At 62.2% G+C, this 22,951-nt stretch overlaps 1 protein-coding gene across 1 annotated transcript; it reads left to right on the plus strand.

The window, feature by feature from the left end:
• The first annotated feature begins 988 nt into the window (after positions 1-988).
• On the plus strand, positions 989-22,830 carry KIF7 (kinesin family member 7). The gene is made up of 18 exons (XM_054713288.1): positions 989-1,316; positions 3,689-3,889; positions 4,120-4,513; positions 4,676-5,201; positions 5,724-5,834; positions 6,312-6,539; positions 8,691-8,848; positions 9,245-9,360; positions 10,882-11,034; positions 16,892-17,094; positions 18,482-18,679; positions 19,386-19,511; positions 19,611-19,787; positions 20,476-20,691; positions 21,269-21,475; positions 21,935-22,133; positions 22,212-22,334; positions 22,497-22,830. Exons 1-18 carry the CDS (start codon positions 989-991, stop codon positions 22,820-22,822), a joined length of 3,990 nt encoding a protein of 1,329 aa, XP_054569263.1. The 3' UTR covers positions 22,823-22,830.
• The last annotated feature ends 121 nt before the right edge of the window (positions 22,831-22,951 follow it).

The following is a 22,951-nucleotide window of genomic DNA, read 5'->3' on the forward strand; positions in this document are numbered from 1 at the left end:
ATATATAAATATATATATATATATATATATATATAGAGAGAGAGAGAGAGAGAGAGAGAGAGAGAGAGAGAGACAGAGAGGGAGGGAGGGAGAGAGAGTGTTTGGTACTATCCTCCGGGTGGGGGGGTCTTGGAATGAATCTGTTGACTTTTTAAATATATATGTGTGTGTGTGTGTGTGTATATATATATATATATATATATATATATATATATATATATATATTGATTTCAGAGATGAAGGGAGAGGGAGAGAGTTAGAAACATCAATAATGAGAGAGAATCATTGATCGGCTGCCTCTGCATGACCCCCACCAGGGGTCAAGCCTGCAACCTGGGCACGTGCCCTGACTGGGAATTGAACCGTGACCTCCTGGTTCATAGGTTGATGCTGAACCACTGACCCACAACCGGCCGGGCAAGATCTGTTGACTCTTTTTGAAAAAGGTGGGGTAGGGGGGTGTGATGTGACAAAGCAGAGACTGGAAATCTCAGCATGCGTGTGTCGTGTGTGTGCATGCGTGTATGTGCGCCTGCGTGTGTCGTGTGTGTGCATGCGTGTATGTGCGCCTGTGTGTGTTGTGCGTGTGTGTGCATCGTGCATGTGTGTGCGTGCTGTGTGTGTGCGTGCGTGCTGCGTGTGTGTGTGTGTGTGTGTGTGTGTGTGTGTGGTAGGAGGGGGGCAGGGGAGGTGCCGCTGGGACACAAGCCCTTGGGGCAGTGGCGGAGTGGGGCCTTATTTGCAGAGACGAGAGCCGGGACGTGCGGCCGGGTAGGACTGCGTTGTGGCCCTCGCAGCATTTGGGCCCCAGGCCGGGGCACAGGGGATGCTCTGAACTCTGACCTCCCTCCCCTCCATCCCTCCAAGGTCAGGAGCTGCAGGATCTGGCTCAGGCCCCCTGCGGGGGGAGCCCAGCCCCCGGGGCACAGGGGCTGATGGGGATGCCTCTTCCTCTCCACAGGGGCCCCCGGAGCAGCCCGCCCTCGCCATGGGGCTGGAGGCCCAGAGGCCGCGGGGCGCCGAGGCGGCCCCGGTGCGGGTGGCCCTGCGAGTCCGCCCGCTGCTGCCCAAGGAGCTGCTGCACGGGCACCGGAGCTGCCTGCGGGTGGAGCCGGGGCGCGGCCGCGTCACGCTGGGCCGGGACCGCAGCTTCGGCTTCCACGCGGTGCTGGACGAGGCCGCGGGGCAGGAGGCCGTGTACCAGGCCTGCGTGCAGCCCCTGCTGGAGGCCTTCTTCGAGGGTTTCAATGCCACCGTGTTCGCCTACGGCCAGACGGGCTCCGGGAAGACCTACACCATGGGGGAGGCCAGTGTGGGTGAGTGGCCTGCCCGCGGGGGGGGGGGGGGGCCCAGTGGCTCTTGCTGCCGCTCCCTGTGGAAGGCGGGGCCCCAGCAGGTCTGCAGCCCAGGGTGGGGCCAGTCGTGTGGGGGGCCGGGCCGGGCGGGGCGGGGCGATGGGCCTGGCAGGTGAGTGGCCTTCTCAGCTCCCTAGAGATGGGGCCAGGCCGCCAGGTTCTGGGGCGGCAGGGGGAGCTGGCCTGTCTCTGCAGGATGTCTGTCTGTCTGTCTGTCTGTCCAGCTGGTGAGGGTGAGGAGTCCATGTGCCGGTCGGGGTGGTCGGGGTGGAAGCGGTCCTGGCAGAGACACACTCCGGCTGCCACGTAGCCGGGCCCGGCTGGTTCCCGGAGGCGCTAGAGCAGATTTGGGGAGAGACACTTTGGGCCAATGAGGGGAACGGCCCCATTTTATTTATTTATTTAAAATATATTTGTATTGATCTCAGAGAGGAAGGGAGAGGGAGAGAGAGAAACATCGGTGATGAGAGAGAATCACTGATCGGCTGCCTCCTGCACGCCCCGCACTGGGGATCGAGCCCGCAACCCGGCCACGTGCCCTTGACCGGAATCGAACCTGGGACCCTTCAGTCCCCAGGTCGACGCTCCATCCACTGAGCCAGATCAGCCAGGGCGAACTGCCCCATTTTAAATCTATTTTTTAATTGATTTCAGAGAGGAAGGGAGAAGGAGAGAGAGAGAAGCATCAATGAGGAGAGAGAATTGTTGATCGGCTGCCTCCTGCACGCCCCACGACTGGGGATCGAGCCCACAACCCGGGCATGTGCCCTTGACTGGAATCAAACCTGGGGCCCTTCAGTCCACAGGCTGGCGCTCTAGCCCCTGAGCCAAACCGGCCAGGGCAGGAACTGCGCCATTTTAGGTAGTACAGATGTTTTCTCTTGGGTTATAGAAGTATATGTTTGTCATAAAAAAATTAGAAAAATTCAGAAAAACACTCAAAAATAAAACTGCCTTTCAGAAGTCACCCATCCTGTTAGGGTTCCAGTTTTTTTCTCTTCGGAATTGACTATACTTTTTATTTTTTTGTTTGTTTGTTTTGTTTTTTATATATACAGAGAGGAAGGGAGAGGGAGAGAGAGTCAGAAACATCGATGAGAGAGAAGCATCGATCAGCTGCCTCCTACACACCCCCTACTGGGGATGTGCCCGCAACCAAGGTACATGCCCTTGACCGGAATCGAACCTGGGACCCTTGAGTCCGCAGGCTGATGCTCTATCCACTGAGCCACACCGGCTAGGGCTTGACTATACTTTTTAAAGAAAATGGCCCTAGCTGGTTTGGCTCAGTGGATAGAGCATCAGCCTACAGACTGAAGGGTCCCAGGTTTGATTCCAGTCAAGGGCATGTACCTGGGTTGTGGGCTTGATCCCCCATGGGGGGCGTGCAGGAGGCAGCCAATCAATGACTGTTTCTCATCATTGATGTTTCTATCTCTCTATCCCTCCCCCTTCCTCTCTGAAATCTATATATATATATAAAGAAAATGGCATTACCTTATATCCAATCTTTGATATCCTGTTTTATTTTCGTAACTAATATCATGAACAGGTCTTTACATCCTTAAGTATTTTCTTTCTTTTTTTTTTTTAAATATATATTTTATTGATTTTTTACAGAGAGGAAGGGAGAGGGATAGAGAGTCAGAAACATCAATGAGAGAGAAACATCCATCAGCTGCCTCCTGCACACTCCCCACTGGGGATGTGCCCGCAACCAAGGCACATGCCCTTGACCGGAATCGAACCTGGGACCCTTCAGTCCGCAGGCCGACGCTCTATCCACTGAGCCAAACCAGTCAGGGCTACATCCTTAAGTATTTCCAACCTGATTTTTTTCATGGCTGCCTGGCATTCCATTGTGACTATAAGGTAATAATTTATTTAACCAGATCCCCTGTGGATCTTGAGATGGATGCTTTGGATGTTTGCCTTTTTTTTTTTTTTTTTTTAAAGTTATGAAGACGAATGCTGCTCCGAACACCCTCTAATTCCTTTGGGATAAATGTAGGAGGTACTTTAGGTCACTGTGGTAATGAGCTCCCTGTCCCAGGGGGTAATCAAGGGTGTCTGGTGACCTGGCAGGAAGGTAGTGGGGGGCGGGGGCGGGCGGGGGGGCTTATATCATGAAAGGGATTGGCTCACCCCTGAGAGGTGGCTGCCAACTCTGAAATATTAGGGTTCTGCCCGACCACCCCGGCCCACGGCCTGGCTCCTGCTGCCGCCTTCTCCACCTGGAGCCCCATCCTCCAGCTGCTGGAGGGGGGGGGGATGGGGGGCCTTGGATACCCAGCTGGCGGCCCGTGGCAGGAGACCCCCCCGTGTCTCCCCAGCCTCCCTCCACGAGGACCAGCAGGGCATCATCCCGCGGGTCATGGCCGAGGCCTTCAGACTCATCGACGAGAACGACCTGCTGGACTGCCTGGTGCACGTGTCCTACCTGGAGGTGTACAAGGAGGAGTTGCGGGACCTGCTGGAGGCGGGCACCGCCAGCCGCGACATCCAGCTCCGCGAGGACGAGCGTGGGAACGTGGGTGAGGAGAGGCCGAGTCCCCGGCTGGGAGGGGGCGCCTGGCTGGAGGGGGGCTCCCCCTAACCGGAAACCCTCGCTCTGGGTAGTTTTGCTTCGGTTTCTTGTCTGCACCGGCTTTGAGGTGGGCATGGGGGCAGCTGGAGCCCCCGGCACGGGAGGAGGGGCCCCCGGGGCGGGGCGGGGCCCCGGGGCGGGGCGGGCTCCGCGCTCACGGCCCCGTGCGCCCCGCAGTGCTGTGCGGGGTGAAGGAGGTGGCCGTGGAGGGCCTGGACGAGGTGCTGAGCGTCCTGGAGATGGGCCACGCGGCGCGGCACACGGGCGCCACGCACCTCAACCGCCTGTCCAGCCGCTCGCACACGGTCTTCACCGCGACCCTGGAGCAGCGGGGGCGCGCCCCCGGCCGCCCGCCCCGCCCGGCCGCGGCCCAGCTGCTCGTGTCCAAGTTCCACTTCGTGGACCTGGCGGGCTCGGAGCGGGTGCTGAAGACCGGCAGCGCCGGCGAGCGCCTCAAGGAGAGCATCCAGATCAACAGCAGCCTGCTGGCCCTGGGCAACGTCATCAGCGCGCTGGGCGACCCGCAGCGGCGCGGCAGCCACATCCCCTACCGGGACTCCAAGATCACCCGGTGAGCCCGGGCGAGCGCCCCCTGGTGGCCGCGTGGGTGGGTGGACGGGGGAGGCTAGCAGGGTCCGGGTCCCCCTTTGGCTGCGGGGGCGCGCGCAGCCCTGCAGACCAAGCCCCAGGTCTGATAGGGGCTTGGGGACCCCGCGCGCGCGCGCGCGCTCAGGATCCTCAAAGACTCGCTGGGCGGGAACGCCAAGACGGTGATGATCGCCTGCGTCAGCCCCTCGTCCTCCGACTTCGACGAGACCCTCAACACCCTCAACTACGCCAGCCGCGCCCAGAACATCTGCAACCGCCCCACCGTCAACTGGCGGCCCGAGCCCGAGCGGGCGCCCGAGGACGCGGCCGGGGCGCGGTGTCCCCCGCGGCACCGCTCGGAGACGCGCATCATCCACCGGGGCCGGCGGGGCCCGGGCCCCACCGCCGCCCCCGCCGCCGGGGCCGCAGCCCGCCTGGGCGCCGAGTGCGCGCGCTACCGGGCCCGCACCGACGCCGCCTACAGCCTCCTGCGGGAACTGCAGGCCGAGCCCGGGCTGCCCTGCGCCGCGGCCCGCAAGGTGCGCGACTGGCTGTGCGCCGTCGAGGGCGAGCGCAGCGCCCTGAGCTCCGCCTCCGGGCCCGACAGCGGCATCGAGAGCGCCTCCGCCGCCGCCGAGGAGCAGGCCGCGCCGGGACCCGGCGGCAGAAAGGTGGCCGAGGGCTGGGTGTGGCCTGGGGAGGGGCGGGAGGGGCAGGAGAAGGTTTTCAGACAGACAGACAGCAGTGCCCCTGCCCCTGCCCCTGCCATTCCATTCAAAGGCGCGTCTGCTGGGGACCAGGGCCACGTTCCATCAGGTCTCCCACGGGCCTCGGGCTCCCCATCTGTAGAGTGGGGGTGACATTGGCATTACCTCCTAGGGGTGATGTAAGGGCTGAGGGTGTAACCAGGGCCCAGCAGGCTGGGGAACGCGCAGGAAGTTGTAATAATAGAGGCGATGTTCTTATCGCTCATTTAAAAAGGATCGGTTATTACAAGAGGTGGCTCAGATGGCTTGCAGAGGGGATGCAGTTAGGGCTTGGAGCAGAGAGTAGCGCCGGGGGAACCCCGGGGGAGCAGAGCAGCGCTGGGCCGGGGGAGCCCTGGTGGGGTAGATGGAGCACCCTGGGTCCCAGGGAGAGACAGGCTCGTCCTGCCAGCCCGTGGCCCTGAAGCCCGGCTCCCCGCCCCTCAGGACGATGAGGGGGCGCTGCTGGCCCTGCAGAGCCAGGTGGCCCGCCTGGAGGAGGAGAACCGAGACTTCCTGGCCGCCCTGGAGGACGCCATGGAGCAGTACAAGCTGCAGGTAGGGCCCCACTTCCTGGGAGGGGGGGTGCAAGGGAGCGGTTTCCCCCGATGGGAGGAGAGCAGCCGGGGTGGGTGGGTGGGTTCTGGCGGCGGGCGGAGATGGGGGCAGGCACAAAGGAGCAGGAGTGTGCGGGTGAGGAGCAGTGCGGGCGGGTGTGCAGGATGGTCTTGAGTGTGGGTGGCAGGTGGGGGCGTAGGATGGGGGCGCAGGATGGGGCACTGGCCACCAGGTAGCGGGTCAGCATTGCTCCTGGCGCCCTCTGGTGGCGGTGATTGGCAAGGGCGTGGAGGACAGGCAGGGTGGGGAGAGAGCTTGGGCCTGACCTAGTGCAGAGTGTGTGTGTGTGTGTGTGTGTGTGAGAGAGAGAGAGAGAGGGAGGGAGGGAGGGAGGGAGAGAGAGAGAGAGAGAGAGAGAGAGAGAGAGAGAGAGAGAGAGAGATGGTCCCCACTCCGCACCTGGACCTTGTCTTGCAGAGCGACCGGCTGCGGGAGCAGCAGGAGGAGATGGCGGAGCTGCGGCTGCGGCTGGAGCTGGTGCGGCCGGGCTGGGGGGGCTCGGGGCTCCTGCAGGGCCTGCCTCCGGGGTCCCTGGTGCCCCGGCCTCACACAGCCCCCCTGGCGGGTGCCCACTCCCACGCGCTGGGCATGGTGCCCCCCGCGTGCCTTCCTGGAGACGGAGTTGGCCCGGAGGACTGGGGAGAGGTGAGGAGGTGGGGAGGCCGGGCGCCCGCTGGGCCTGTTGGACTGGGCGGTGCTGCCCGGCGTGCCCCTCACCCCGGCTTTCCCGGGACCGGCTGTGGGTGCCCCTTCTCGTGTCCCTAGAGGAAGGGCAGGATTGGGTGACTGGGCCCTCTCAGAGGGGTGGTGCTATTAAACAATATACATACTAGAGGCCCGGTGCACGAAATTCGTGCATGGAGGGGGGTTGTCCCTCAGCCCAGCCTGTACCCTCTCCAATCTGGGACCCCTCGAGGGATGTCCGACTGCCCGTTTAGGCCCGATCCCCACCGGGATCGGGCCTAAACGGGCAGTCGGACATCCCTCTCACAATCCAGGACTGCTGGCTCCCAACTGCTTGCTTGCCTGCCTTCCTGATTGCCCCTAACCGCTTCTGCCTGCCAGCCTGATCACCCCCTAACCACTCTGCTGCCAGCCTGTTTGCCCCCAACTTCCCTCCTCTGCCGGCCTGGTCACCCCTAACTGCTCTCTCCTGCAGGGTTGATCACCTCCAACTGCCCTCCCTTGCAGGCCTGGTCCTTCTCAACTGCCCTCCCTTGCAGGCCAGGTGCCTCCCAACTGCCCTCTCCTGCTGGCCATTTTGTGGTGGCCATCTTGTGTCCACATGGGGGCAGGATCTTTGACCACATGGGGGCAGCTATATTGTGTGTTGCAGTGATGATCAATCTGCATATTACTCTTTTATTAGATAGGATAGAGGCCTGGTACAGGGGTGGGGGCCAGCTGGTTTGCCCTGAAGGGCATCCCGGATCAGGTGGGGGTTCCCTTGGGGTGTGGGGCGGCCTGAGCGAGGGGCCTGTGGTGGTTTGCAGGCCGGCCACACCCCCTGGCAACCCAAGAGGAGGCCCTGGTATCTGGCCTGGGGCTCCCTCCGAGGCCTGAAGCCATTTGTGTTGGGGTTATAATTGAAACTTTGTTGCCTTAAGCGGGTGGGCCCGGCCAGGGTGTGCGGAAAGCTTTGCTTCCCCTGTTGCCGGCGGCAACCCTGGCCTGCACTCTCAAGCTCCATTCTGCCGCCATTTGTTTGAATTTGTTTACCTTCTATAATTGAAACTTTGTAGCTTGAGTGGAGGCTTAGGCCTGCAATGGCTGGCAGAAAGCTTGGCTTCCTCTGTTACCTAGGAAACCTTGCTCTATGTGGCTGTAGCCATCTTGGTTTGGGTTAATTTGCATACTTGCTCTGATTTGATGGTGGGTGTGGCTTGTGGGTGTGTCGGAGGTATGGTCAATTTGCATATTTGTCTATTATTAGATAGGATTGATTGATTGATTTCAGAGAGGAAGGGAGAGGGAGAGAGAGCAACATCAGTGATGAGAATCATGGATCGGCTGCCTCCTGCACGCCCCCTACTGGGGATGGAGCCCGCAACATGGGCACGTGCCCTTGACTGGGAATCAAACTGGGACCTTTCGGTTCATAGGTTGACGCGCAACCACAGAGCCATGCTGGCGGGCGGGCGGGGCTACTGGGAACCTCCAGTGTCCCTGGGGGCTTCTCACGGGTTGCAGAGGGGGTGCTGGCTTCCAGCACTGGATGGGGAGCGTGCACACCTCCAGGGACAGGGAGCTCATCCCCTGTGAGGCCGCCCGCCCCGTCTCTTGGCAAGTTTCCTTGTCCCTGAACCCGGTCTCCGCTTCTGGTTCTGTCACGTGGGGCCTTGTGGACACAGGTTGCGCCTGCATCTGCCCGACAGTTCGGGGTCCTCTCAGCCTTGCAGCCCTGAGCGCCCGGGGAGAGGGGGCGCGGGGGGACGGGTCGGCAGAGAGGTCTGTCACGCAGCCTCCACTCGGGCCAGGCGAGCTTTGCAAGACGGGACGGGTGCCGGTGACCTGTGTGCCAGAGAGAAATGGCAGGTGGTCACGTGACTGAGCGTTTTCGGGGTGCTTTGGGGGCAGGGGAGGGGGGAATGCAGGGGCGGCCCCCGCTCTGATGAGTGGGGAAAGGCCTCCCCCAGGCCTCGCCGAGCTGGGGCTTGGAGGCGAGGAGGGCTGGAGGCAGAGATGGGGGTGGGCACGCAGGGCGGGGCATAGGCGGGTGCACAGACTTGGTGCCGGGAGTGGCCCCTAGAGGGCGCCCGGGAGGCTCCCTGGCCTGAAACCCCGGTGCCCTGGCAGGTGCCCGATGGCAGGGAGGCGGGAGCCGAGCTGGTGGAAGAGGAAGAGGCGCTGGACAGTGGCCCTTCAGCTGCATCAGGAGAGGAAGAGGAGGAAGAGGAAGAGGAGGAGGAGGAGGAGGGGGAGGAGCCGCCCCCGGGGACCCTGCCCCTGCGCAGGTGAGGCCCGGCTCGGGGCCCAGGCGGGGAGGAGCTGTGGTCTGGGGTGCCCTCACCTGCGTCGCCCCTGCCAGCCCTGGGTGTTGGGGGGAGCAGACGGAAGCTGTGGGCTCGGAGCCGAGCGCTTGCTGGTGGGAAAGGCCTGGTTCGCAGCCTCCAGGGGGTCCTGGGGGCCCCCTCCTCCCCTGCACCCCTGAGCTTGGCCCCTGGCCCCAGGATCTGCTGGGCGCACAGGTTCCAGCGAGTGATGACGGGGTGGAAGGCTGTGACCTGTCTTCCTGATGGGGCCTGGGCGGTGGCCTGGGAGGTGGCGGGGGGGGGGGGGGGGGGGCGGGGGGGCGGGGGTGGGGGAGGGGGTGCTGGGGAGGGGTACAGGCATCTGCTCTGCGCCCCCAGAAGCGGGATCAGGAAGTGCAACCAGAAGGTGGAGGCCGGCCCAGGGAGCCCCCCGAGCAGGAAGGGCCCGGAGCTTCGCCTCGAGGAGCTGGGTGCAGCCGTCCTGGAGCCCAGAGGTGAGCTTGGGGGACGCAGAGAGGACCCCAACCCCTCCTCCCGCCACGGTCCTGACTGGCCACCCTGGACAGTCCACACTCCTCCCTGGCGGCCCTGGCAAGCGTCCCGCCTCCTCCACCCCCTGCCTCCCCCTCCACCCCCTGCCTCTCCCCTCCACCCCTGCCTCTCCCCTCCACCCCCCTGCCTCTCCCCTCCACCCCCCTGCCTCTCCCCTCCACCCCCCTGTCTCCTCTCCGCCCCCTGTGTGCTCTTGCCTCCACCCCCTGCCTCTCCCCTCCACCCCCTGTCTCTCCCCTCCACCCCCTGCCTCTCCCCTCCACCCCCCCGCCTCCCTTCCACCCTGCCTCTCCCCTCCACCCCCTACCTCACCCTTCCACCCCCTGCCTCTCCCCTCTGCCCCCAGCCTCTCCCCTCTACCCCCCCGCCTCCCTTCCACCCTGCCTCTCCCCTCCACCCCTGACTCTCCCCTCCACCCCCTGCCTCTCCCCTCCACCCCCTGCCTCTCCCCTCCACCCCCTGCCTCTCCCCTCCACCCCCTGCCTCTCCCCTCCACCCCCCTACCTCTCCCTTCCACCCCTGCCTCTCCCCTCCACCCCTGCCTCTCCCCTCCACCCCCTGACTCTCCCCTCCACCCCCTGCCTCTCCCCTCCACCCCCCGCCTCTCCCCTCCACCCCCTGCCTCTCCCCTCCACCCCCTGCCTCTCCCCTCCACCCCCTGCCTCTCCCCTCCACCCCCTGCCTCTCCCCTCCACCCCCTCCTCCCCCCACCCCCTCTCTCTCCCCACCCCCCCCCGCCTCTCCTCCACCCCCTGCCTCTCCCCTCCACCCCCTGCCTCTCCCCTCCACCCCCTGCCTCTCCCCTCCACCCCCTGCCTCTCCCCTCCACACCCTGCCTCCCCCCTCCCCCTCTGTCTCCCCCCTCCCCCCCCGCCTCTCCTCCACCCCCTGCCTCTCCCCTCCACACCCTGCCTCCCCCCTCCCCCTCTGTCTCCCCCCTCCCCCCCGCCTCTCCTCCACCCCCTGCCTCCCCCCTCCACCCCCTGCCTCTCCCCTCCACCCCCTGCCTCTCCCCTCCACCCCCTGCCTCTCCCCTCCACCCCCTGCCTCTCCCCTCCACCCCCTGCCTCTCCCCTCCACCCCCTGCCTCTCCCCTCCACACCCTGCCTCCCCCCTCCCCCTCTGTCTCCCCCCTCCCCCCCGCCTCTCCTCCACCCCCTGCCTCTCCCCTCCACCCCCTGCGTCTCCCCTCCACCCTGCCTCCCCCCTCCACCCCCTGCCTCCCCCCTCCACCCCCTGCCTCTCCCCCACCCCCTGCCTCTCCCCTCCACCCCCTGCCTCTCCCCTCCACCCCCTGCCTCCCCCCTCCACCCCTGCTTCTCCTCCACCCCCTGCCTCTCCCCTCCACCCCCTGCCTCTCCCCTCCACCCCTGCCTCTCCCCTCCACCCCCTGCCTCCCCCCTCCACCCCCCTGCCTCCCCCCTCTGTCCGTGGGGCCGCAGCCTTGACAGCGGCCTGTACAGGGGTCCAGGGGAACAAGGCCCAGGCCCGGCGCTGCCAGGCCCCCGCGGTCTCGGCCTCCGAGTGGCGGCTGGCCCAGGCCCAGCAGAAGATCCGGGAGCTGGCCATCAACATCCGCATGAAGGAGGAGCTCATCGGCGAGCTGGTCCGCACGGGTGAGTGGGGGCGCTGGCGGGTGAGGCCCAGCTCAGCCTCTCCCGCTGTGTGACCTCGAGCCAGTGGGGTGACCTCTCTGTGCCGCCGTTTCCTCCTTCTCGAAGTGGGCACAGCAGGTGGGCCTGCTGCTGGGTGTGCTCCGAGGACGGACTGAGCTGCTTCAGGCAACGTGCCCAGACTGGTTCCCAGGACGCGTAGCCTGTTGTTATTTATCAGGTGCCCGCCGTGTGCCCGGCGCTGCCCTGGGCGGGCGCACAGCTCTCGGTCGCGGGGAGGGCACAGCGTCCCCAAATCGCGCTCTGTCTGGTGATGTGTGCGACAGGGTAGGCCGTGACTTTAGGTGGTGACCAGTTGAATTTTTAAAAATATATTTTTATTGATTTCATAGAGGAAGGGAGAGGGGGAGAGAGAGAAGAAACATCACTGATGAGAGAGAATCATGGATCGGCTGCCTCCTGCACGCCCCCTACCGGGGATCGAGCTTGCAACCCAGGTATGTGCCCTTGACCGGAATTGAACTCGGGACCCTTCAGTCCACAGGCCGATGCTCTATCCACTGAGCCAAACCAGCTAGGACTGAATTTTTAAAAAATATATTTTTATTGATTTCAGAGAGGAAGGGAGAGGGGAGAGAGAGAGATAGAAACATCACTGATGAGAGAGAATCACTGATCGGCTGCCTCCTGCACGCCCCCTACCAGGGACCGAGCCCGCAACCCGGGCATGTGCCCTTGACCAGAATCAAACCCTGGGACCCTTCAGTCCCCAGGCTGACGCTCTATCCACTGAGCCACACCGGCCAGGGCTCCTTTGCCCGTTCTAACTGGGTTGTCTTCCTGGTGTTGGGTTGTATGAGCTCCGTGTATATTTTCAAACCCCCCCCCCCCCCCCCCAGCAGAGGTATCATCGGCGAACATGCTCTTTCGGGCAGTGGGTTTCCTTGTCATTTTGTTGGCGTGTCGTTGGCTGTGCCGAAGCGTTTTAGTGTGAGGTAGTCCCAATTGTTTATCTTTTCCTTTGTTTCTCTGGCCCTGGGTGAGGTACTGGTGAAAACACTGCTCCATTGCCTGAGATTTTACTGCTTAGGTTTTCTTCTAGGATATTTATGGTTTCATGACTTATATTTACCTCTTTTATCCATTGTGAGTTTTTTTTTTTAAACACAGTTTATTTTTGTATTATTTTTATTTACTTATTATTGTATTATTCATAAACCTACTCTTTATTAATTATTGTATTACTAGAGGCCCGATGCATGAAAATTCATGCACTGGAGTGGGGGGGGGTCCCTCAGCCTGGCCTGCCCTCTCTCACAGTCCGGGAGCCCTCAGGGGCGGGAGGCGACCCGCGATCAGGGGAAGGCGATGCCCCATCACACCTCTGCTGCTGCCACTGCCGGCAGCGCAAGCCTCGGCCGGCCCTGGGCGGCCGGGGGGCTGAGGGGCCTGGGCCCCTTGTGAGTTTTTCTGTGTATGGTGTACTGGGTGGTGTAGTTGCATTTTTCTGCGTGTGTCTGTCCCGTTTTCCCAGCGTCATTCATTGAAGAGACTGTCCTGACTCCGTCGTATGCTCTTGCCTCCTGTGTCACATATTCATTGACCCTCTTGGCGTGGGTCGGCCTCTGGGGTCCCTGTTCTGTCCCGTTGATCTACATGCCTGTTCTTGTGCCAGTACCAGGCTGTTTTGATGACAACGGCTTTGTCGTATAGTTTGGTATCCGGTATTGTGATCCCTCCAACTTCGTTCTTCTTTCTCGGGATTGCTGTAAGCTATCCGGGGTCCTTTTGGTTCCGTAGAAGTGTTTGTAAGATTTGCTCTAGGTCTGTGAAATATGCCGTTGGCATTTAATGGTGGCCGAGTTGAATCTGTAGATTGCTTTGGGTAGAATGGGCATTTCAATGACGTTCATTCTAAAATACAGAACACGGATTTGCGTGTCACCCTTGCACAGGGGCCCATGCTAATCTGCTCTGTGTCAGTGATGAGAGAGAATCATGGATCGGCCGCCTCCTGCACGCCCCCCACTGGGGATCGAGCCCGCAACCCGGGCATGTGCTCTGACCGGGAATCGAACCATGACCACTTCTTCAAAACAGACTCGCCCAGGCTGTGGTATTTTGTGGAAAAGCCACACTCAAGGGGCCAAAGAGCCGCATGTGGCTCGCGAGCCGCAGTTTGCCGACCGCTGTTCTAGGTCATTGAATTTGGTGGCATCTAGTCTGTCATAGTGTTCTTTCTTTCTTTCTTAAAATATATTTTATTGATTTTCCACAGAGAGGAAGGAAGAGGGAGAGAAACATCGATGAGAGAGAAACATCGATCAGCTGCCTCCTGCACACCCCCTACTGGGGATGTGCCCGCAACCAAGGTACATGCCCTTGACCGGAATCGAACCTGGGACCTTTCAGTCCTCAGGCCGACGCTCCATCCACTGAGCCACACCGGTTTCGGCTGTCATAGTGTTCTCACACATGGTTGGCGTATCTCTAACGTCTGTGGTAACGGGTTTATTTCTGATTTTGTTTATATGAATCTTTTCTCTCTTTCCCAGTGACGCTAGCCAGGGGTTTGTCAGTTTTAATTCATCTTTTCAAAGAACCAGCTCTTTGCTCTCTTGATGTTTTCTGTAGTCTTTTTGTTCCCTCACACAATTCTGCTCTGGTTTTTATTATTTCCTTCCTTCCGCTGCCCTTGGGTTGCTTTTGTTCCTCCTCTTCTAGTTCTTTAAGATGTGATGCTGGGCCGAAACCGGTTTGGCTCAGTGGATGGAGCGTCAGCCTGAGGACTGAAAGGTTCCAGGTTCCATTCCAGTCAAGGGCATGTACCTTGGTTGCGGGCACATCCCCAGTAGGGGGTGTGCAGGAGGCAGCTGATCGATGTTTCTCTCTCATCGATGTTTGTAACTCTCTATCCCTCTCTCTTCCTCTCTGTAAAAAATCAATAAAATATATTTAAAAAAAAAAAAAAAAAAGATGTGATGCTGGGTTCTCGCCCTGGGATTCCTCTTGTCTCTTGAGGTAGGCCTGCACTGATACAAACCTTCCCCTTATGCCTGCTTTCGCTGCATTGCTCATTCGTCTCTACACTGAGTGGCCAGATGATTATGATCTCTGAACGCATAATAATCTGGCCACTCAGTGTGTGTGTGTGTGTGTGTGTGTGTGTGTGTGTGTGTGTGTGTGTATTAGAGGCCCGGTGCATGAATTCATGCATGGGTGGGGTCCGGCCAGCCTGGCCATGGGGAGGGGACATGGGCGGTTGGCCGGCCTGCCTGCTGGTCGAACTCCTGGTCAAGGGGACAGTTTGCTAATATTGCATATTAGCCTTTTATTATATAGGATATACACTGAGTGGCCAGATTATCATGGGTTCAGAGATCATCATAATCTGGCCACTCAGTGTATATACCTTTTGATCTCATCTTCTTTTTCTTCTTTGATCCGATCACTTCTTAGTAGTATGTAGTTTAATCTCCGTGTATGTGTGGAGTGTGAGGTCCCCAACTATGATCGTGTCTTTATCTGTTCCTCCTTTTAGTTCCGTAAGTAGTTTTTCATGTATTTCCGTGCTCCCTGGTTGGACACATATATGTTAACCTTTTGCACTCGGATGTCGAGTGTGACTCGACGCGGTTAGCATCGGTAGCAGGAATCGAGAAAAAAGCAAGCGCGTGCAAAGGGTTAAGACGTGTTATGTTTTCTTGATGTGGTGTCCCTGTTACCATGATAAAACTAGAGGCCCGGTGCACGAAAATCGTGCACGGGTAGGATCCCCAGGCCTGGTCAGCGATCAGGGCCGGCTGCTGGCCAGGGCCTTCCTTCGTTCCACGCTGCCCCCTGGTGGTCAGCACACATCATAGCGAGCTATCGAACTCAACAGTCTCTCCATTGAGCTCCCGAGGGGACACTTTGCATATTAGCCTTATACATACATAGATTATACATATAGATACTCATCTTTGCCTCCTGTTATCTTTTTTTTTTTTTAATATATTTTATTGATTCTTTACAGAGAGGAAGGGAGAGAGGGAGAGAGCCAGAAACATCGATGAAAGAGAAACGTCGATCAGCTGCCTCCTGCACCCCCCCCACTGGGGACGTGCCCGAAACCAAGGCACATGCCCTTGACCGGAATCGAACCCGGGACCCTTGAGTCCACAGGCCGATGCTCTATCCACTGAGCCAAACCGATTAGGGCATGGCCTCCTGTTATCTTGAAATCCAATTTGTCAGACATAAGTATGGCTGCACCTACTTTCCTGTGGGTGTTATTTGCTTATAGCTGGGGGAGGGGACCTTTTTTCCCCGAGGGCCATTTATAACACCGCTTGTGGGCGGTGCAGAGTCATCCACTTAAAAGTTAGCATTAGCCTGCTCTGCTGGGTCAGACATTTAACTAACTCGCCCCTAACGCCCGGGCAGGGCCAGACCAAATGGTTTCCGGGGCCGGGCTTGCCCCACCCCCGGCTCAGGGAGTCATTTCCCACCCTTTCAACCGGGTCTTCCTCCGTCTTCGCCGCGGAGAGGCGTCTCTTGTAGGCAGCGTATCGCTGGGTTTTGTTTTTTGATCCAGTCTCCTCCTCTCTGCCTCTTTATTGGCGAACTGTTCATTTACCTTTAGAGTGATTAGCGATGTACGAGGAGGACTTCCTGTGCCCATTTTACCCTTTGTTTTCCGGAAGCTTTGTGCCTCCATGTTCTTTTTGTTTGTTTGTTTTTTGTTTTCATACTAGAGGCCCGGTGCACGAATTCGTGCACAGGCGGGGTCCGGCTGGCCCGCCCCAAGCGGGGCCGATCGGGCCGGGCCAGACCTGGGGAGGGGAAGTGGGAGGTTGACTGGCCGGCCCTGCCCCCTGGTTGAGCTCCTGGTTGAGGGGACAATTTGCGTATTAGCCTTTTATTATATTGGATTTATTGATTTCAGAGAGGAAGGGAAAAGGGAGGGGGATAGAAACATCCCTGATGAGAGAGAATCATTGATCAACTGCCTCCTGCACGCCCTCCACTGGGGATCGAGCCCCCCAACCCGGGCCTGTGCCCTGACCAGGAATCGAACCGTGACCTCCTGGTTCCTAGGTCGGCGCTCAACCACTGAGCCACGCCGGCCAGGCTCATTTTCTTCTCTTTCCCAGGGTTTCTTTGGCTATTGCAGGTCTCGTGTGGTTCCATATGAATTGGCAGATTTTTTGTTCTGTTTCTTTGAAAAACGCCGTTGGGGTTTTTGTGACTGGAGCTTAGGGATTGCCAGGAATCTGTGGTGTGTTTTGGGGCGTAAGGAGGCGTGTTTGTTGTTTTTCTCCTTTCCCTTGGGATGGGAGGCGGGAAGGGCGATGCCTCTTCTCTGGGGAACTCTGCTCTGCCCACTTCTGCTCCAGGCCGTAATGTGAGGGCGCAGCCCGGTGTCTCCCCGCTCCCTGCTCCCGGGAGCTGCGGGGGGTGCCCACCTGGGCTGTGGCCTTCCCGCCCCCACTGGCTCCCACACGCCCACCTCCAGACGTCCCAGCGCGGGGGTGTTTCACGCGTGCTTGTGTGCTGAACAGAGGGTCCTTCGTTGAGCTCTAGTTGTCCAACTGGTCGATTTAAGGGCGAGCCCAGCTGGTGAGGCAGCCGATCCATGATTCTCTCTCATCGTGGATGTTTCTCTCTCTCTCTCTCCCTCTTCCTTCCTCTCTGAAATCAATAAAAAAAGTGAGTCAATGTAAAGCTAAATCCTGAGTAAATCGTGGTTTTGGTGGAACAAAGGCTGGGCAAACCTCGGGGTGTCCAAGTCTCCCAGGGGACTCAGCGGATGGGCCCTTGGGGGGGACGGGTGGCCCGTGCTGACCTTCCCCCCCCCCACCCCACCCCCGTTCCCCAGGGAAGGCAGCCCAGGCCCTGAACCGCCAGCACAGCCAGCGCATCCGGGAGCTGGAGCAGGAGGCCGAGCGGGTGCGGGCCGAGCTGAGCGAGGGGCAGCGGCAGCTGCGGGAGCTGGAGGGCTCGGAGCCCCAGGACGCGGGCGAGCGGTCCCGGCTGCAGGAGTTCCGCCGGCGGGTGGCTGCCGCCCAGAGCCAGGTGCAGGTCCGTGCGGGCCCGGGTGGCGGCTGTGGGTGCCCAGGCCTCGCGCGGGTCCTGGGCTGCGGTGCTGACGCCCTGCCGGCCTCCCAGGCTGAGGCGGGTGCTGTGTGGGGGCCGCACCGCCAGGGTCAGCTCGGCTTTAGGCAGAGCCGGGGAGCCGGGAGGCGGGTCCTGCTGACGGCCCCCCTCCACGGGGAGGGTGAGCGGTGGGTGTGGGAAGAACATGGACCCTCCTCACGCAGCCTCCGCCCTCATCCTTCTGTCTGTCCTTCCAGCTCCCATTCCCTTTGCTCTGCGCCCATCTTCCCTCTGTCTCCCCCTCAGCCCGTGTCCCTCTGCTCCAAGCATGTCAAACTCACAGCTATCAGCTGCCTCCTGCACACCCCATACTGGGGATGTGCCCGCAACCAAGGTACATGCCCTTGACCGGAATCGAACCTGGGACCTCTCAGTCCACAGGCTGACGCTCTATCCACTGAGCCACACCGGTCAGGGCTAAATCATTTCTTAATACTGTTATATTGGCCGGGTCACAAAAATACTCATTGTGGGCTCCCCTCGGCCCCTGGGCCACGAGTTTGACATGCTTGTTCTAATCCACGCTTATCTGCTGATGTGACTAACCATCCATTTACCCCTTCATCTTTCCCTGTTTCTGTTCCCTTTAATCGATTCCTGCGTCCTGGTTTTTATCTTTCCATGATCCCTCCCATCCACCTGTCCATCCACCCTGCTGACCCTCCATCCATGCAGCTGTCCATCCACTGTCCATTCCTTCTTTGCTCCGTCGGGGCGTCCAGGACACAGTACAGTCGAGGGGTCAAGGGCACGGGCTCGGGGAGCGACTGTCTGGGCTTGAATGCCATCTCTGCCATTTACCAGCTGTGTGCCCTTGGCCAAGTTTCCTAACCTCTCTGTGCCCCCGTTTCCTAATCTGTTAACGGGGCTCACAATGATCACCCTCTTCGATGGGATTGTTGGAGTCATTTAGCATGCACAGCGCACCTAGGCCTGGTACTAACATCCGTCTTTCTGGTTTTATTTTACTGAGTTCCTGTTTAAAAAACATTTTTATTGATTTCAGGGAGGAAGGGAGAGAGAGAGAGATGAACATCAGTGATGAGAGAGAATAATTGATCGGCTGCCTCCTGCACACCCCTACTGGGGGTCAAGCCCACAGCCCGGGCATGTGCCCTTGACCAGGAATCGAACCCGGGACCCTTTAGTCCGCAGGCCGATGCTCTCTCACTGAGCCACACCGCTAGGCCCATCCTCCTGCTTTCCCGTCCGTCTGTCCCTCCGCCTGTTCCTCTCCGTGGGTCCTGCCCCCCTTGCTGAGCTGGGCCCTCCGCGGCCGCTGCGCCGGGCCCACGAGGCTGTGCGGTCCCAGGTGCTGAGGGAGAAGAAGCAGGCGACGGAGCGGCTGGCGTCGCTGTCGGCCCAGAGCGAGAAGCGGCTGCGGGAGCTGGAGCGGAACGTGCAGCTCATGCGGCAGCAGCAGGGCCAGCTGCAGCGGCGGCTGCGCGAGGAGACGGAGCAGAAGCGGCGCCTGGAGACGGAGATGAGCAAGCGGCAGCACCGGGTCAAGGTCGGGCTCTGGGGTCAAGGTCGGGCTCTGGGCGGGGCGCCGGTCCCGCCACTCAGCCACGTGGCCCTCCCCTGAGCGTTTCTCCCTGTGAAAGGGGAGTTAGAGGAAAGTCAAGGCCAGGGTCACGAGCCCTGGAGGGCGGCGGGCACCTCATCTTGTAAGAGCCCCGTCAGTGTTGGCTTCTGTGCGCTGGTCCCCAGCGAGATGGGACCGGGGGTGTGAGGCTGGGGGCGCTGCAGGGCTGTGTCGGGAGGGGCAGGCACACCTAGGCTCCGGCGACAAACTGGTGCCCTCCGCCCTGGCCCTGAGCCCCTCCCCAGCCCCTCTCCCCTGCGCGCCCCACCTGTGCGCCCCCCTGAGCTCCTCCCCTGTGCGCCCCCCTGAGCTCCTCCCCTGTGCGCCCCCGTGCCTCTCCCCAGCGCACCCCCCTGAGCTCCTCCCCTGTGAGCCCCCGTGCCTCTCCCCAGCGCACCCCCCTGAGCTCCTCCCCTGTGAGCCCCCGTGCCTCTCCCCAGTGCACCCCCCTGAGCTCCTCCCCTGTGCGCCCCCGTGCCTCTCCCCAGCGCACCCCCTTCGCCTCCCCACCTGTGCGCCCCCCTGAGCTCCTCCCCTGTGCGCCCCCGTGCCTCTCCCCAGCGCACCCCCCTGAGCTCCTCCCCTGTGCGCCCCGTGCCTCTCCCCAGCGCACCCCCTTGCGCCTCCCCAGGAGCTGGAGCTGAAGCACGAGCAGCAGCAGAAGATCCTGCGCATCAAGACGGAGGAGATCGCGGCGTTCCAGAGGAAGCGGCGCAGCGGCAGCAGCGGCTCGGTGTTCACCCTGGAGCAGCAGCAGGTGGGCAGCGGGCACCCACAGCCGCACCCGGGGGCTGCCCGCACGGCCGGGCGCGCGTGCCGAGCACTGAGCGCCGCCCCCCCCCGCCTCCCCCCTCAGAAGATCGAGGAGCAGAAGAAGTGGCTGGACCAGGAGATGGAGAAGGTCCTGCAGCAGCGGCGGGCGCTGGAGGAGCTGGGGGAGGAGCTGCGCAAGCGGGAGGCCATCCTGGCCAAGAAGGAGGCCCTGGTGCAGGAGAAGACGGGGCTGGAGAGCAAGCGCCTGCGGTCCAGCCAGGTGGGGGCCGCCCCCGAGCGCGGGCAGGTGGGGGCCGCCCTGCTGGGCTGCAGAAGCCTGTGGATCCCGCAGGTGCTGCTGGGCGGGTGCAACCTCTCCAGGTGTCCTCCCCACAGTCTGTCCCCCCTTTGTGACCCCTGCTCGGGGACCGCGCAGGCAGGGGGAGCAGGTAGAGGGGGTGGGGAGGGGCCCGAGGAGGCCGAGCCCCAGCCCCACCTGGCTCCGGGCTTCCTTGTTCCCGGAGGGTGGGGTGTTTCTGGGCCAGCTTCACGCTGCCGTGGGTATTTGAGGGGTGTCGGGCGGCACTCCCAGTGCAGGGCCCAGGGTGCTGCTGGCTTATCCGAGGGTCCTGTGGTCCTTTGAGCCCTCACTTCCTACCGCTTCAGGCTCCCGGAAAGGCTTTTGGGGTTTGGCCCCGAATTTCCCATAATTCCCATCACAATTCCCATCACAAACTCAAGTCACCTCAGTGATGGGCCACCCTACACCCTGCGCTGCCTCAGCCCATGTGTCCCCGTCAGGAGGGCCTCGTCCTCCGCACCCTCCCGGCCATCTCTGCCCTGCCCCCACCCCGCTCCCCCACCCCCCCTCCCCAGCCTCTGCAGGACCAAGAGGCCTGCTTAGCATCCAACAGGCGGCCATCACCCCGAGGCGGGCCGGCCCCCCCCTAATGCCGCGGTGCCGCCAGGCCCTGACCGAGGACATCGTGCGCGTGTCCAGCCGGCTGGAGCACCTGGAGAGGGAGCTGTCGGAGAAGAGCGGGCAGCTGCGCCAGGGCAGTGCCCAGAGCCAGCAGCAGATCCGCGGGGAGATCGACGCCCTGCGCCAGGAGAAGGACTCGCTGCTGAAGCAGCGCCTGGAGATCGACGGCAAGCTGCGGCAGGGCAGCCTGCTCTCGCCCGAGGTACGCCCGCGGGCCCGCAGCGCTGCCGTGGGACACGGTCCGCCCTGGTGGCAGCCCCCCAAAGCCCCCAAAGGCGGGCTGGAGCGCGTGCTGGACGGGCCCCTGCTCTAGCCCTGGTCGGGGACACGGGCCGGGGCTGCCACCCTTCGTTCCCTCCAGCTGGACGGGACTCTGCATCCTGCGTGCACTGAGCCGCCCCACAGCTCAGCTCCCCCAATCTCAGCGCCCCCAATCTCAGCTCCCCCACATCTCAGCTCCCCCAATCTCAGCTCCCCTGTGGGCATGAGTGTCGGGACCGAGGGGTCCCGCCAGGCCTCCCTCAGTGTAGGGTACTCCCAGCTCCCTGAGTGCAGAGCCCCCCCAGAGGCAGGACCCCAGCCTTCCCAGGGGTGTCTGGCTGTGACAGCCCAGGACAAGGGGACACGTAGGGGTCAGTTGTGGCTGTGTACTAGGACTTAGTCGTTCAGGAAATGGGGAACCCCCCACCCGTGCATGCCACGTCCCCGGAGGTCACCCCACCCCGTGCATGCCACGTCCCCGGAGGTCACACCACCCCGTGCATGCCACGTCCCCGCAGGAGGAGCGGACGCTGTTCCAGCTGGACGAGGCCATCGAGGCCCTGGACGCGGCCATCGAGTACAAGAACGAGGCCATCACCTCCCGGCAGCGGGTGCTGCGGGCCTCGGCCTCGCTGCTGTCGCAGTGCGAGATGAACCTCATGGCCAAGCTCAGCTACCTCTCGTCCTCCGAGACCAGGGCCCTGCTCTGCAAGTACTTCGACAAGGTGGGTCCGCGCCCGCCCCGCCGCCTCCCGGAGCCCACCACCCCAGCCCCCCCTCCCTCTCTCTCTCTCTCTCTCTCTCTCTCTCTCTCTCTCTCGCCTATTCTATTAGCCAGACTGACTGTCTCCTCCACCTCTCCCGCCCCTCCCCTCCCCTCCCGTCTCATTGGCACCTTCAGGGTGGCCTGTGCCCCTCACTGGTTCTCAGCGGATGAGTTCGCTGCCCGGGTGCTTGGTCACACAGTAGGGCAGCAGCTCTCAAGTCCCTGTCGAGACCGAAATCCTGGCCCCCATGAAGCCCTAAAGTTGGAGGTGGGGATGGCGAATCACACTCCTGACTTGGGAATCACGGCCTGGAGCGCTGTGAGGAGGCGCCTGGGGCCCGTGGTTTCTCAGTGACACCCGGTGGGGCGGTGGGCACGGCCGCGGGCCCGAGCCCCAGCCTGAGCGCAGCCTCCGCAGGTGGTGACGCTGCGCGAGGAGCAGCACCAGCAGCAGGTGGCCTTCTCGGAGCTGGAGATGCAGCTGGAGGAGCAGCAGCGGCTGGTGTTCTGGCTGGAGGCGGCGCTGGAGCGGCAGCGCCTGGAGACGGACCGCCAGCTGACGCTGCAGCAGAAGGAGCACGAGCAGAACGTGCAGCTGCTCCTGCAGCAGAGCCGAGGTGCGGCCGCGCTCCCAGCCCCGCGCCCCGCGCCCCCGTTCCCCGGCGGCGCCCCCACCCTCCTCTCTGTCCCCCCAGACCACCTCGGCGAGGGGCTGGCCGACAGCAGGCGGCAGTACGAGGGCAGGATCCAGGCCCTGGAGCGGGAGCTGGGCCGCCACGTGTGGGCGAACCAGGAGCTGAGGCAGAGGCTGAGCCGGGGTAAGCGCCGGGCCTTGCTCACGGGCCGCCGCCGCTTTGGGGAAAGGTCACCCTAACGCCGGCTCTCCCGGTCATCCCTGCGGCTCTGCTGGGAGCGGGAGCGGGAGCTGGGGCTGAGGAGGGGCGGCCGCCCCCTCTGACGAGGGTGTGGGTCCGTGGCAGGCGGGGAGAAGGCCCTGTGCCCGGAGAGCCGCCAGCCGCCCGGAAATGAAGAGGAGCTCTGGCAGCCCCCCCTCGCGGAGGGCGCCCCCCGAGCCCGGGAGGAGGCGCGGGACCTGGTGCACGCCCCGCTCCCGCTGACGTGGAAGCGCTCCAGCCTGTGCGGTGAGGAGCAGGGCGCCCCGGAGGCCGCGGAGCCCCCCCTGGGGCGAGGCCTGCCTGGGGGGGAGGCGGGGCCGCCCTGGAACCTCGGGCCCCTGGCCAGGCCCCGGCGGGAGCTGCGGAGGGCCAGCCCGGGCATGATCGACGTGCGGAGGAACCCGCTCTAGTCCGGCGGCGGCCCTGACAGGTACTGTGCCGTGAGCCTCTGCGGCGAAGGGGTCCCGCCTCACCATGACAACCAGCGTGTGAACTGGCCTCAGTCCCTCTAAAGCGGATCCCCCCACGCCCTCCCTCCA

This window comes from Eptesicus fuscus, chromosome 25 (assembly GCF_027574615.1).
Source record: "Eptesicus fuscus isolate TK198812 chromosome 25, DD_ASM_mEF_20220401, whole genome shotgun sequence".
Classification (NCBI taxonomy): domain Eukaryota; kingdom Metazoa; phylum Chordata; class Mammalia; order Chiroptera; family Vespertilionidae; genus Eptesicus; species Eptesicus fuscus.

What these genes read in the sequence shown, in the direction of transcription:
- KIF7 (XM_054713288.1), top strand. Translation starts at nt 989, where the DNA reads ATGGGGCTGGAGGCCCAGAGGCCGCGGGGCGCCGAGGCGGCCCCGGTG. An exon ending in TGGAGCAGTACAAGCTGCAG is followed by an intron (nt 5,835 to 6,311) that starts GTAGGGCCCCAC and finishes CTTGTCTTGCAG; the next exon opens with AGCGACCGGCTGCGGGAGCA. An exon ending in GGGACCCTGCCCCTGCGCAG is followed by an intron (nt 8,849 to 9,244) that starts GTGAGGCCCGGC and finishes CTGCGCCCCCAG; the next exon opens with AAGCGGGATCAGGAAGTGCA.